Here is a 13,925-nt window from a genome sequence, read left to right as displayed (position 1 = left end):
GAAAAGATCTTACAAAGAAGTTTTCTGCCATGGGCTTTTGCCATTACAGTTGATAAAATTAAAGGAAAGGCCCATTGTGCAATACAGTGCTAAAAGTAGAATGTATGAAACCAAGGAAATGAGAAGACCACTGGAAAAGACATTGAATTCTTTAAACACAAAGAGGCTGCACTGAAAAGTTCACGCATGGGTTCCACCAGGCTACATTTTCCAGTCAACAGAAGCTGGTCTTGAAGTTCCATACCGAATCGATCTACGAATCGCTGAAGCCAGGAAACCTAACACAACAGAAGATCTCACCAAGTCTTACTCACTAGATACGTTTTAGAAGAGAAACACTTGGAAAAGGTAAACAACAAACTGAAGTCGTATCAAGGACATGTATTTGGGCACTTCGGGCACGGTACACAACGAAATAAGATCAAGTCATTTTTTGCACCGCATGCAGATGAGTCGAACAATACTGCATCTTGTTCGCAGCTGCTAGTCTATGTTAAATATATAAAAGACGACGGCCTAGAAGTATCACCGGGCACTAGTACGCGCAGCGCAGATTTTTCCAATCATTGAAGGATTTTGTTGAAGAAAATGAGATGCATTGGTCGGAGCTGGTAGTTGATCTACAGACGGAGCACCTTCCATGTTGGGCGTTTACTCTGAGTTCAATACACTGATGAAAGAAGTTGCTTCAGATGCGAAGTTCAGCCAGTGCATTACACATCCTTATCTTTGGCAGTGAATACACTACCACCTGATTTGTTGAATGTAAATGCTCTTATTCCACGCAGATGTAACGATGACCATAACGTGGCAAGTTGTTGCATAGAGCGCTCGAACTTCAACAGTAAATTGCTTTGTTTCTGGAAAGAGCGAGGGCTGAAAAGGAGGAAAAGAGTTACATGCCACAATAAAAGATAATATAGGTATTACCACAGTGGAATATCTCGCCGATTTCTTTGTAGCAATAAGCACGACTTACAAGGAAATGTGGTGAATATTTTGACAACTTGCCAGTTTCCTTCGCAGATTGGAGCTTTATCAACGCAGGGTTCAAGTTCAAGACATGTCGATGCTCCCAGGACTGATAGAGATACTCGAGTACAACGATGAGAAATACTGATCACACAGAAAATGGGTCAGCACTTATCATCAGAAAAATTCCATCAAAAACTTTTTGATGGACTGGAAAGGTTTTAAGGGAATATCTTAACACGTTGAAGTGAAAGCAGAACTGTTTGGACCGCGTGAATGCAACAAAATGGCAAAAGATTTTCCAAAAACAAGCCTAACAACATTTTGGAGAAAGGTTGGTGACAAGTATCCTTTATTATCAGAAAAAAGGCTCGAATGCTAATTCCATATGACAATTTATAGGCGTGAAAGTGGATTTCCACCTATAATACAATGAAAATAAAAGCGAGGAACCGACTGAACTCTGAACACGGTTTGTGATGTATATTGGTCGAGAACAAATTGAATGCAAAAAAGATTGTTAGAAATAATCGGTACCAACATTCTCACTGACTTATTATTTCTTGGTTTAATACAACACCTACGCACACATTTGAGTTTTATGTATTGAATGTTAATGAAATATTATGTATTTTCCTTAATTTTAAAGTAGGAATGTACAAACAAGTTTTTCAGTCTAAAATTTTGTAGATACTAAACTTCGTCGGGGGTATAGCTTTCTATATGACTTCGTTCAAAGGCAGTGGTCTCAGAAAGAATGGAAACCACCGTTACAGGACAATTATTTTTCACCTACATAAGGCAGGAAGATCCACGAGGCTTTCCGCGATCGATGCCGTCGTATTTATTACACGCCAAGTCGCAACGTTAGATCAGTAGCGAAATGCAGAAACACCTGCGGAACATCGACGCTTGGTCCGGGGACTTCCAGGTGACCCAGCACATGAAAAGATGCCATTTATAGCGCTTTAATGTGCAGAAAATCCAGTTCTTAAATACACGAGGGAGTAATAAAAACTAGAAGCAGTCAAAATCATTAAATATCTGGTACTACGCGTGTGGAGCGATTTGAAGTGGAACGTCTCAGTTGCAGATTAATGTTTCGTTCTGTGAAGGGTGGAAGGGTGAAGGGTGGGGGGGGGGGGGACTATTTTCTACTGCGCTCATCAGACATAAATCGAGGAACCTACGTTTCTGACGTACCAAAGATGCCTATGGTTTTAATAATAATAACAATAGCCGGCCGCAGTGGCCATGTGGTTCTAGGCGCTTCAGTCTGGATCCTGCCTCGGGCATGGATGTCTGTGATGTCCTTAGGTTAGTTAGGTTTAATTAGTTCTAAGTTCTAGGGGACTGATGACCTCAGATGTTAGTCCCATAGTGCTCAGAGCCCAGGCAATAATAACAATAAAATACGTAGAATATTTTAATGTAATTATAAAGTGTTTTAATCTCACAACAAAACTTTGTATACATCAATGCATGCATTTACATCTACATCCAAAGTGTCAAACCACTGTTAAGTGCATAGCAGAGGGTACTTTCCCTTATACTAGTTATTACGGTCTCTTTCCCTTCCATTCACGTATGGGGCATGGGAAGGATGACTGTTTAAACGCCTCTATGCGCGCTATGGGTAATTTGATCTCTTCCTCGTGATCCCTGCGGGAGAGATATGTAGGGGGCTGGAGCATATTCTTAGTCATCATTGAAACTTTGACAATCTGTAAGCAGCACTTCTCAGAATCCTGTGACCTTTCGTGCTCCTCTTGTCTATACAAGTTCAATATCTGTATCAGTCCATTTTCATGAGTCCCACGCAATTGAGCAATATTCTATGACGGGTCGTACGAGAGTTTTGAAAGGGATTTTCTTGGTAGACTGGCTGCATTTTCCCTCGTATTCTACCAGGGAACTAAAGTCTGCCACCCTGCTTTACCCACGACTGAAACTATGTGATCGTTCCATTTCATACACCTACAAATTTTACACCAAACTGTAACCTTTGCAAGACACTGAAATCTTATTAAGATCCTACTGAATATTTGTGCAGCTGTTTTTCAAAGACTACTCCATTATAAATAACTGCAGCTTTGTCAGCAAGATCATTACTGTATCATTATGTTATACAACATGACCAGAATGTGTCGCAACACACTTCCCTGGGCCACATCTGAAGTTATTTCTACAACATTCACAAATTTCGCTTAATACCCCATATCTTCGTAATTTCGATAGGAAGTGTATGTGTGGTACTGAGTTAAATGCATTTTGAAATTCAAGAAATCCTGCCTTCCCCTGAGTTCCTTGATCCATGGCTTTCAGGGTCCCTTGCGAGAAAAGCGCGTGTTTGGTTCCACAAGATAAGATTTTTTTCACGTATTTCTCAACATCACTGACAGTAATATCTGTATCATTCATCTTTGCAGTGGTGCGATAACTGAATTGGGGGCAATATCCCTGGATTTTTCATTCTAAGGGAATATTTGAAAACGGAGTTTAGCATTTTGCTTTTTCTTTCCTAACCTCAGTGTCAGTTCCTGCTCATCCATGACTGTCTACACTCTAGACATTAACTTTGCTGTAACTAACAGCCTTCACGTATGACCAGAATTACTTTCGATTTTTTGAGAGATCTTTCAACAATATCCTGCCACAGTAGTCGCTGAAGGCTTTACGCCTTGCATTCGTGACAGCCAAACGCGTTTCATTCAGTATTTCTCTACCTACTGGCCTATGCTTTGTTTTAAATCCGCACTAGTGGCTTACGCACTACTTAATCTAACTTAAACTAACTTACGGCAAGGACAACACACACACCCATGCCCGAGGGAGGATTCGAACCTCCGAGGGGGGGTAGCCGCGGGAACCGTGAAAAGACGCCCTAGACCACACGTCTACCCCGCGCGGCAACGCCCATATAAGACAACTAATGTTTGGTGCAGTTGTTAGATCGTTTACTGTTGCTTCAATGGCAGGTTATCAAGATGTAAGTGATTTTGAACGTGGTGTCATAGTCGGCGTGCGAGCGATGGGACACAGCATCTCCGAGGTAGCGATGAAGGGGGATTTTCCCGTACGACCACTTCACTTCACGAGTGTACCGTGAATATCAGGAATCTGGCAAAACTTCAAATCTCCGACATCGCTGGAGTCGGAAAAGGGTCCTACAAGAACGGGACCAACGACGACTGAAGAGAATCGTTCAGCTTGACAGAATTGCAACCCTTTCGCAAACTGCTGCAGATTTCAGTGCTGGGTCATCAACAAGTGTCAGCGTGCGAACCATTCAACGAAACATCATCGATACGGGCTCTCGCCCTTGATGACTGCACGACATGAAGCTTTTACGCCTCGCCTGGGGTCGTCAACACCGTCAATGGACTGTTGATGACTGGACTGGAAACATGTTGCCTGATCGGACGAGTCTCGTATCGAAATGTATCGAGCGGATGGATGTGCACGGGTACGGAGACAACCTCATGAATTCACGGACGCTGTATGTCAGCAGGGGACTGTTCAAGCCGGTGGAGGCTCTGTGATGGTGTGGGGCGTGTGCAGTTGGAGTGATATGGGGGCCCTGATACATCTAGATACGACTGACAGGTGACGCCTACGTGAACATCCTGTCTGATCACCTGCATCCATTCATGTCCATTGTGCATTCCGACGGACTGGGGCAATTCTAGCTGGAGAATGTGACACCCCGCACGTCCAGAATTGCTACAGAGTGGCTCCAGGAACAATCTTCTGAGTTTAAACACTTTCGCTGGCCGGTAAACTCTCCAGACATGAACATTATTCAGCATATCTGGGATGCCTTGCAATGTGCTATTCAGAAGAGGTCGCCACACCGTCTTACTCTTCCATAAGAGTAAGAGAGGAGGTGGTCAACCACGGCAAATACAGCAAAAGACGTCAGCTACATTTATGCAACAAGCGAGAAGGGACCAGCGTCAAACAGCAGGTGCAGTTGCAATTACAATTAACAAGAATGTAAAGCCTAGTTTAGAATACGACATTGGGTTGCGCCACTCGTTGCGTGGCATGAGTTGCACGTAAGTGGTTTCATATATGACTGTAGACAGGGCGACACCAGTATACACTTCAGTTTCGCCGTTTTGTGGGTCCGTGAGTCGTGCCTGAAATGAAAGTTTTGGCACCTGCACATCACACGAGTTGTGATGGAGTTAAACCGTGTTGTGTGGAATCGCTACATAAGGAAAAAAATAAGAAACGTGTTTCGATTCGTGATTGGATGAAGAAAAGACCTCAACTCGGTTGCTCAACATCCTTGCTGAAATAATTTACAACGGAAGATCCAAGAAGTTCTTTTAATAATCTTAGAATATCACTAGAACCGTTCACGTTTCTTCTAAATAGAGTTAATTATATGGTAAGGAATAAAGGTACTGTAATGCATGAAGCATTGTCACCAGAACTGAAATTACGTATCATATTGCGTGCATTACAATCGAGAACACTCAGCATGCTATAAGACACGGTTTCAGCAGGCGATGACGCTTTTTCATTAACACAATAATTATTAACATTAACAGTAATGATTATTAACATTAGCAACAGTAATTATTCGAAGCAGGACGCATTAAGAAGAGAATTGTTTGCAAATTACTCTCTTGAAGACAGATCTATACAGTGGCAATATTTCAATATTCTAACGTATGTGAATGGGGAGCACTGCAGCGACGTTTTAAAAATATGAATAAAGAATGCAGCTTCTGGATTTTGTATAGCCTTCCCTCCTGTCAACAATATTCCTTAACAAAGAGTTGGCCAACTCGAACGATGGGATTTTAGTCCTGTGGACGAGAGCATTACCACAGCTAGAATTACACTTGCTTGTACTCTCCGTAATTCAGTTGAATATGTGCTCCTAACTCAATAAATTTTGCCCTGTACCTCAGATATTGTCAGACCATCTATGTTATGCATAGTAGTGCCTGTGTTAGCAGAGCTCCCCACGCACGTGAACGGGTTGGTGAAAGGGAGGGCATCCGGCCACCCTTTAAATTAATCGTGTAAAGCCCGTTAATGACCGTGTCGACGCTGTGTCGATGCAGGACAAAGGCACAAGCAAAAGTAGAAGAATACCTTACTAAATATTTTTCTGCAGTAATCAATCACTTAGAAAGAAAATATTGATGGCACAAAAGCACGGCGGTTCTATGAAACATCGCGGCAGTCTGACAATCAGCTAGTTTCAAATCTGAGAAACCAGCCGCACAGACGACCGACTTGCTTCGGCAGTGAGCCAGGCCCGAAAGACATGCGGCAATTCTGACGACCGAGAGACGACAAACAAAACAGTTAGGTGAACACAAATACACTCCGAGGAAATGCAGGAACAGTTTTATGAAACAGTCCATGCGAAACAGACAGTTAGGAACGTCTTATAGGAAAAGAGCAGACAGGGGTAACCACGGCTGCGAAAATGTGTACGAGCGAATAGGCGCGCAACTGAGAAATTGATCGGCCAGGTGAACCAAGGGCCCACCAACAGTGTCTCCTCAAAGGCCGTTAAGCGAACACTGCTGCGTGAGAGTCTCCGCAGCATGCGCCTGGTGCATGCACCCACGTTGATTGGTGTTCATCGGTGACGAAGACTGGAACTTGCACGCCAATACTGCAACTGGGCCGGCCAGTGTGGGCGAGCGGTTCTGGGTGCTTCAGTCTGGAGCCGCGCGATCGCTACGGTCGCAGGTTCGAATCCTGCCTCGAGCATGGATGTGTGTGATGTCCTTAGGTTCGTTAGGTTTAAGTAGTCCTACGGGACTGATGACCTCAGATGTTAAGTCCCATTTGAACCATTTTTGAACTGAAACTGGTCGTCCACTGAGTGGCGATAAAAAAAATGGTTCAAATGGCTCTGAGCACTATGGGACTTAACATCTGAAGTCATCAGTCCCCTAGAACTTAGAACTACTTAAACCTAACTAGCCTAAGGACATCACACACATCCATGCCCGAGGCAGGATTCGAACCTGCGACCGTAGCGGTCGCGCGGTTCCAGACTGTAGCGCCTAGAACCGCTCGGCTTCACCGGCCGGCTGAGTGGCGATAGTTGCCCTTTACAAATAAATTACGTTTTATGCTCCATCGGACAGATGAGCATTGCAGTGTACGGCGTGAAACATCTGAAAGAAAACACCCTGCAACCAGGAGGGAACGTTATGATATTTCGTGGCATTCTCTGAACGATTGGAAGGGACAATGGATCAACACAAGTATGCATATATCCTTGAACACCACATCTACCCATTCATGCAATTTGTTTTCACTCGCACGAGGGCATCTTTGACCAGGGCAATGCAACGTATGAGTTTACCGTACTTCCATGGGCACCAAACTCTCAGAATTTAAACCTAGTCGAGAACCTGTGTGCTGTTCATGCCATGGATCTTCAACCGAGAAACCTAGGGTAGCTGCCCACGACACTGGAGTCGACGTGACTCCACGTCCCTATCAGTGTCCGCCCCGATAGCTGAATGGTCAGCGTGACGGACTGCTGTCCTAAGGGGCTCGGGTTCGATTCCCAGCTGGGTCGGGGATTTTCTCCGCTCAGGGACTGGGTGTTGTGTTGTCTTCATTATCATTTCATCCCCATCTGGCTCAATGTGGCATCAAATGTAATAAGACCTGCACCAAGGCGGTCGGACCTGCCCCCGTAAGGGACCTCCCGGCCGATGACGCCAAACGCTCATTTCCATTTTCCATCCCTATCGGTACCGTCCAGTACCTCACTGAATCACTCCCTGCACGTCCCGTAACTGTCCGTGCTGCAAAAGGTGGTTATCCAGGCTTTCGAAGGGTGGTCACGTTAATGTGACTGGACCATGTAGAAACAGTGGCACTGTAGTTTAAATGAAACAAATCGTCATTTCTTCCAACAGCTAGTTTGTAGATTATTCAGAAAACGAGATTCATGAAACATGATAACTGCTGTGGGTGCGAAAAATTTTCTGACTACTTCAGACTGTTTGTGTGAAGGAACCTTACTGGTCAATGTTACGTGATTTATAAGATCTTCAAAATCTGAACTGCTATTAACGTAAATGTCAGGCAGTACTTAACTCGGTATTGCATTATTTCTAGCTTAAGAACGACCTGCCCCAAATAAATTCAGCACAATTTGGTCCTGTCAGCGTGAAGCAGCATTTTGAAGTAACATTCATTCCATTGCTACGTCACATCAAAGTCAAAAATCTCCTATTGTCAAAGTAGGTGACAGTCACGCTATTTGGAACTGGTGTTTTATGGAGCAGCAAGAAGGACGGACACTGCAACAGACACGGTCGTCAAAAAGATCTCAGAAATTTATATGGGGCCAGGTGAGAAGCTAAAAACTCTCGTCACGACTGTTTTCCGCCTGTTACGACTTTGTGCATTTCCTCCAACGAATATGCAAACGAAATAAAATCGTGAATAAATGGGAAATGCGATTATAATTTCACATTACTTATATCATCTAAGCAAAAAGCTTTGAATCAATTGAATATGTTCTCATGGCTTGCCAGTTGGGACGGGTGAGGTTCAACATGCAACCACGTCCCTGTGGTAAGTCCAGGGTAGTTCTACATGGCGAAGAGTGCTATAATATTGATGGAATATACATTATACTGTAGGTCTTTTTTTTGTAAGTATGGACTGGTATAGAATAAAAAAGTGTTTTTTTTTTCAGTTTGAGCCAAAAGTGGTATATTTTACGGCTTGCACATTAGAACTTTTAGACCCTTTACGCTTTTGTAAGCTAAACCCTCTACATACTAATCCATAATATATTTATAATGCAAAAATACACGTTTAAAACGAAAGGGAGCGCCGTGGCTGGATGACCAACGGCTCGGCTCACCTAAACTATTAGGCTGCGTTCACACCGCCGGCAGGGCCGAGCCGAGCCTGGCCGGGTCGCCGCCCGCTTTGATATCAAACACATGGTTTTGAATTGGCGGTGTTCACACTGGCGGCCGGGCCGCGCCGACACGGCGTGAGCCTCTCGGAGCCGAGCCGACGACATTCCGAGTGTTTAATATTGCCGGCGCGAGCCGACCGCAGGCGCGAGCCTGTGGCGCTGCAGTACACGCATCACACGTCTCCCTTCTGCTTTCATCTCAAGTGTGACTGCACACGTCTTTTATTTTAAGATGTTACCTCACATTTCACAATCAGTGAGGAAAAATTACGTTTATTATGATGATACATGCGAAATTACCTTTATTTCATTTATTTAATCTACCGTATTTACATGCATTTACAACAATAGCTTGCCAGCGATCGCGACATTGCCGCCACTGAATATTTCGCATTTACTTGTAAACGGAGACAGATACGAGTGTCACTGAGGGACGGAAATGTGTCCCTACCAGATGACAATGCATTGTAAAGTCATGCTGTGGCAGTTCCTTATCTGTGGAGATAGAACCACTGAGTCAAAGGGCATTACCTCAAAACTCTTTGCCTATCAATCTGTCTATCTTACAAGGTAATGAAAAGAATTCTGTGAGGTCATCAGTGGCTCCACATGATGAACCATCACCACTGCCAAGCGCGTTTGTGAAATTTAAAATACGAAAGCATGACTACAATTAATTGGAGGTAGTGAATGCTGCACAAAGTTCTACTGCAAACCAAAAAGTGTGTACTAACGAATCTTACCTTATCGTTATACACAATTTTTCTCCTGCTGTTATACTTCTGCGAAAATTTGTGTTCTGTTTAGAAATTTTGTCTTGAATGTTCTGCAGCACATACTGAAATGTATTATGATTCATTCTGTAATTTGAATAAAATTTTTCAGGATAGTTTTTAAGTTCTTCATATAAAGAAAAAAACTCTCCTAAATGTCCGTCGCTATTTATGGGATGAATCTATAACCTCCTAGTTCTTCTGTACTTCAAAACTCGACGAGTTACTGCAGAGTCAAAACAATATCAATAAAAGAGTGAAGACATTGTTTTACACGACAGCACAGACTAGCTAAAGGTGAGCAACTGTTGACTGCAGCTGCGTTTTCTACTGACTCGCTTGTCAGCTGTCGAAGGGTGGGGATCTTTTTAAATTTATTTATTTGGCCTCCGGTAGCTAACAGCCATTTAGCCAAAGAGTGGGGATTACCTTGACAGTGCAGCGCAGCCCGCCAAGGAAGAAAAAAAAACAATGAAGAACAATGACACGCACATCTGTGCCGATCTACAGTAGTTTCATTAACTCTCCATTATTTTTTCTGTCAAAGTAGACAACGAGACTACAGAATTGCGCATCAGTTATCTTTTAGTTCGAAATACGAAATGTACATCATACTAATTGTACGATGTTGATGACAAATAATTGTTTGTCTTTTGTGATGCAACGTGTGACCAATTATAAAAGCATAGCAGATGATTGTCCAGTAGCCGAGGGAAAAATTCTTATACATTTGGATTTATCTAGAGAATAAGACCATTAAAATAATACGAGGGACCGGCACTAGGTCTGCGCTGATCACTAGTAATTACTTTTTTTCTGTCCTGCATTATATGACTACACTAAACCAAGCTGTAACCGCGCGAACTCCGTGGCTTGCGGACGCGGCACTGACGCCACTGAATAGCTCGCATTGCTTGAGACCAGAGACAGATATCAGTATCATTATCATTTCAAAAACTTTTTGGTACTTTTAGCTACATTTCATTTCCAACAATGTATGATCTAAAAAGGATGTAACAGTAAGCTACCCGCTACATAACTTTTTCACTACAAGATTTGTAAATCAAGTGCACAACGTTGACAAATAGCATCATTTCACAATGACTGTTAAGAAATATGGAAAGATAAATGATTCGATACGAAGCTAAGATGTTGCACTACCACGTGTACAAAAATCAGATTCTATAGCCGCATACTTTCTTCAAAATCGGTTGGGAAGCGTTACGAAACTAAGAAATCACGCGAAACGAAAAGTAGACTTTATCATTTTTCACGACGTAAGTAACGCTTTTAAGGAAAAAATAAGTTCATAAAACGATGTGGCGAAGTCTTAAATACCGCTAAGAATTTTTAAAACATGAAAATCGGAGAAGTGGATTTTCCCCCATTTCGCCGTCCCGGCTCGGCTCGGCGCGCAGTGTGAATGCACTACACGTCGGCCTGAGCTGGCTAGGCACGAGCCGAGCCAGCACGCGTCAGCCCGGCCCGGCCCGGCCGGCAGTGTGAACGCAGCCTTAGATGCGGCTCATTATACCGGACGCGGCAGCTCTTCAGGAGTGTACATTATAAAAAGTACAGATTATTTCTTTCCATTGGACTTTCTGAAAACCATGTTCTATGGTCTGCAACTTTGACTGCATGACATTACGGCTGAAATGAGACCGTTTCTTAGATACTGAGGAGACGAAAGGATGTTTTCGGTAAAACTTGGAAAGATTACATTGTTTTGACATAGCACTTCTACCGTATTCCTTCAGAGAATTGAAACGTATTGGTGCTTAACCGATTTAGAATGTAATGATCTACATTTTATGTATGGGCTTACTTCTGAATTAAAAACTTAGTTTCTGAGAAATTGGAGGAAAACCGAAATAAGTATGAAAAATTTCGAGATTTTTTCAAGGTGGCAGTGGAAACTCCAATCGGAAACCAGGACAAACTCGGATTGATCGTAAGTAAGATTAGCTTGAGTAATTAGAATAGTTTCCAGAACTCCACTAATTTTTCGAAGGAAAAGCTCTAAGGTGGTGCTGAACGGTAATGAACAGAGTGATACAATGAAAGTTTATTTTGTGGTTGTTTATTTAGCTCGTATAGTGTAAGATTTTTATCGCTGTTTAAACTAAGACAAAACTGTGATTTTGCTCATTCATGTTTACTTTGGTAACATGAAGATCGCTATCCTTTATATGTGTATGAAGTGCTCCGCGCGACCGCTCCAGGGCTAAGCGCTATTCCTGAGCTATCAACAAAAAATCTGCTACATGAGTTCTGTCTACATCTACATCTACATGATTACTCTAAATTCACATTTACGTGCTTGGCAGAGGGTTCATCGAACCACAATCATACTATCTCTCTACCATTCCACTCCCGAACAGCACGCGGGAAAAACGAACACCTAAACCTTTCTGTTCGAGCTCGAATTTCTCTTATTTTATTTTGATGATCATTCCTACCTATGTAGGTTGGGCTCAACAAAATATTTTCGCATTCGGAAGAGAAAGTTGGTGACTGAAATTTCGTAAATAGACCTCGCCGCGACGAAAAACGTCTTTGCTTTAATGACTTCCATCCCAACTCGCGTATCATATCTGCCACACTCTCTCCCCTATTACGTGATAATACAAAACGAGCTGCCCTTTTTTGCACCCTTTCGATGTCTTCCGTCAATCCCACCTGGTAAGGATCCCACACCGCACAGCAATATTCTAACAGAGGACGAACGAGTGTAGTGTAAGCTGTCTCTTTAGTGGACTTGTTGCATCTTCTAAGTGTCCTGCCAATGAAACGCAACCTTTGGCTCACCTTCCCCACAATATTATCTATATGGTCTTTCCAACTGAAGTTGTTCGTAATTTTAACACCCGGGTACTTAGTTGAATTGACAGCCTTGAGAATTGTACTATTTATCGAGTAATCGAATTCCAACGGATTTCTTTTGGAACTCAAGTGGATCACCTCACATTTTTCATTATTTAGCATCAACTGCCACCTGCCATACCATACAGCAATCTTTTCTAAATCGCTTTGCAACTGATACTGGTCTTCGGATGACCTTACTAGACGGTAAATTACAGCATCATCTGCGAACAACCTAAGAGAACTGCTCAGATTGTCACCCAGGTCTTCTTTTGCTCACAAAAATTAACATGAGAATTTATTAATATGATTCGTAACAATATGTGCTTTTTAATGACGACAAACATAAATCGTTAAGCAAAAAATCTATGCTGTTGACATGCTCCAAAAATAATAATATTATAGAAAAGAAACGTAAATGATCATGATGGAAACGATATTAAGAAGTTTACACAAAATCAGTATAGTTATCTCAGGACTCCGCCAGTAAACGATAACACTGACTGAACATGTCATGGAACAGATACCTTGAAAACTTTTAAATGAACTGCATAATCTTGGAGAAGCTGAATTAGATTTAGAGAGAGCAAAATTCCATCTTCAATGTAAAGAAAATCTCTGATACATTATGTACCAGTACGTGTCAAAATAAACGAGCTGCTCGTAAGGTATATACATACACAGAAATATAATCACAATTGAAAAGATTCGACTAGATTTGTAAGAATGAACGACTTTGCTTTGCAGCACACTTGCGTTCATTAAAAATGTGTGTTGTTTACAATAACATGAATTAACAATACCTGTGACGTTAGGTATGGTGGTAGCAACAGCGACACATGTGACTATAGCGATAACAGTCACTACGACGGCAGCCAGCAAGAGCTTTGACAAGGCCATTTCACAGGCTGGTCACAGCGTCCACTCCTATTCAAATTTCCCCGTGGAGTACATGCTTACGTCTCATTCGGTCTTTTAAGTGTCCCCACCACTCTGTGCCAAAGAGTTTCGGTGGGAAGCGATGCTACCCGTAATTTCTGTTATCTACGAGTTCAGTGACTCTAGATAGTGACAACTATCCTCACAGCTCGTAATATCTCGGGCTCTGTTCGATCTGTCGACTTCTGTTGGTACTCTCCCATGTCGTGTCTTAGCGTTTATAGTGTACTGTCGATTTTAATTATAAAAATAACTACAAAACTGTACTGCAGTATCTATTAGTGTGCATTCATACGTAATAACAGCAACTAATAAATAAAATCGCGATCATAATTCAGTACAATTCTCTAGTTTCGCTCCTCCTGCGAACTAGGGAGGTGTGTTGTATATTTTCACGACAGATCTGTCCACCATAATTTAGTATCATAATCGTTCATGACCGTCAGTTT

General features: G+C 42.4%; 1 protein-coding gene across 1 annotated transcript in view; it reads right to left on the bottom strand.

The window, feature by feature from the left end:
- LOC124805178 (vascular endothelial growth factor receptor kdr-like) overlaps window positions 1-13,518 on the bottom strand; it is a 511,639-nt gene extending 498,121 nt beyond the window's left edge. The window contains exon 1 of the mRNA XM_047265665.1: window positions 13,341-13,518. Coding sequence (XP_047121621.1) covers window positions 13,341-13,437 — 97 coding nt within the window. The 5' untranslated portion in view covers window positions 13,438-13,518. The remainder of the gene's footprint in view (window positions 1-13,340) is intronic.
- Between the last annotated feature and the right edge of the window lie 407 nt (window positions 13,519-13,925).

This window comes from Schistocerca piceifrons, chromosome 7 (assembly GCF_021461385.2).
Source record: "Schistocerca piceifrons isolate TAMUIC-IGC-003096 chromosome 7, iqSchPice1.1, whole genome shotgun sequence".
Classification (NCBI taxonomy): Eukaryota; Metazoa; Arthropoda; class Insecta; order Orthoptera; family Acrididae; genus Schistocerca; species Schistocerca piceifrons.
Note: the sequence above shows the minus strand (reverse complement) of the source record. Positions and strands in the feature narration are given on the sequence as shown.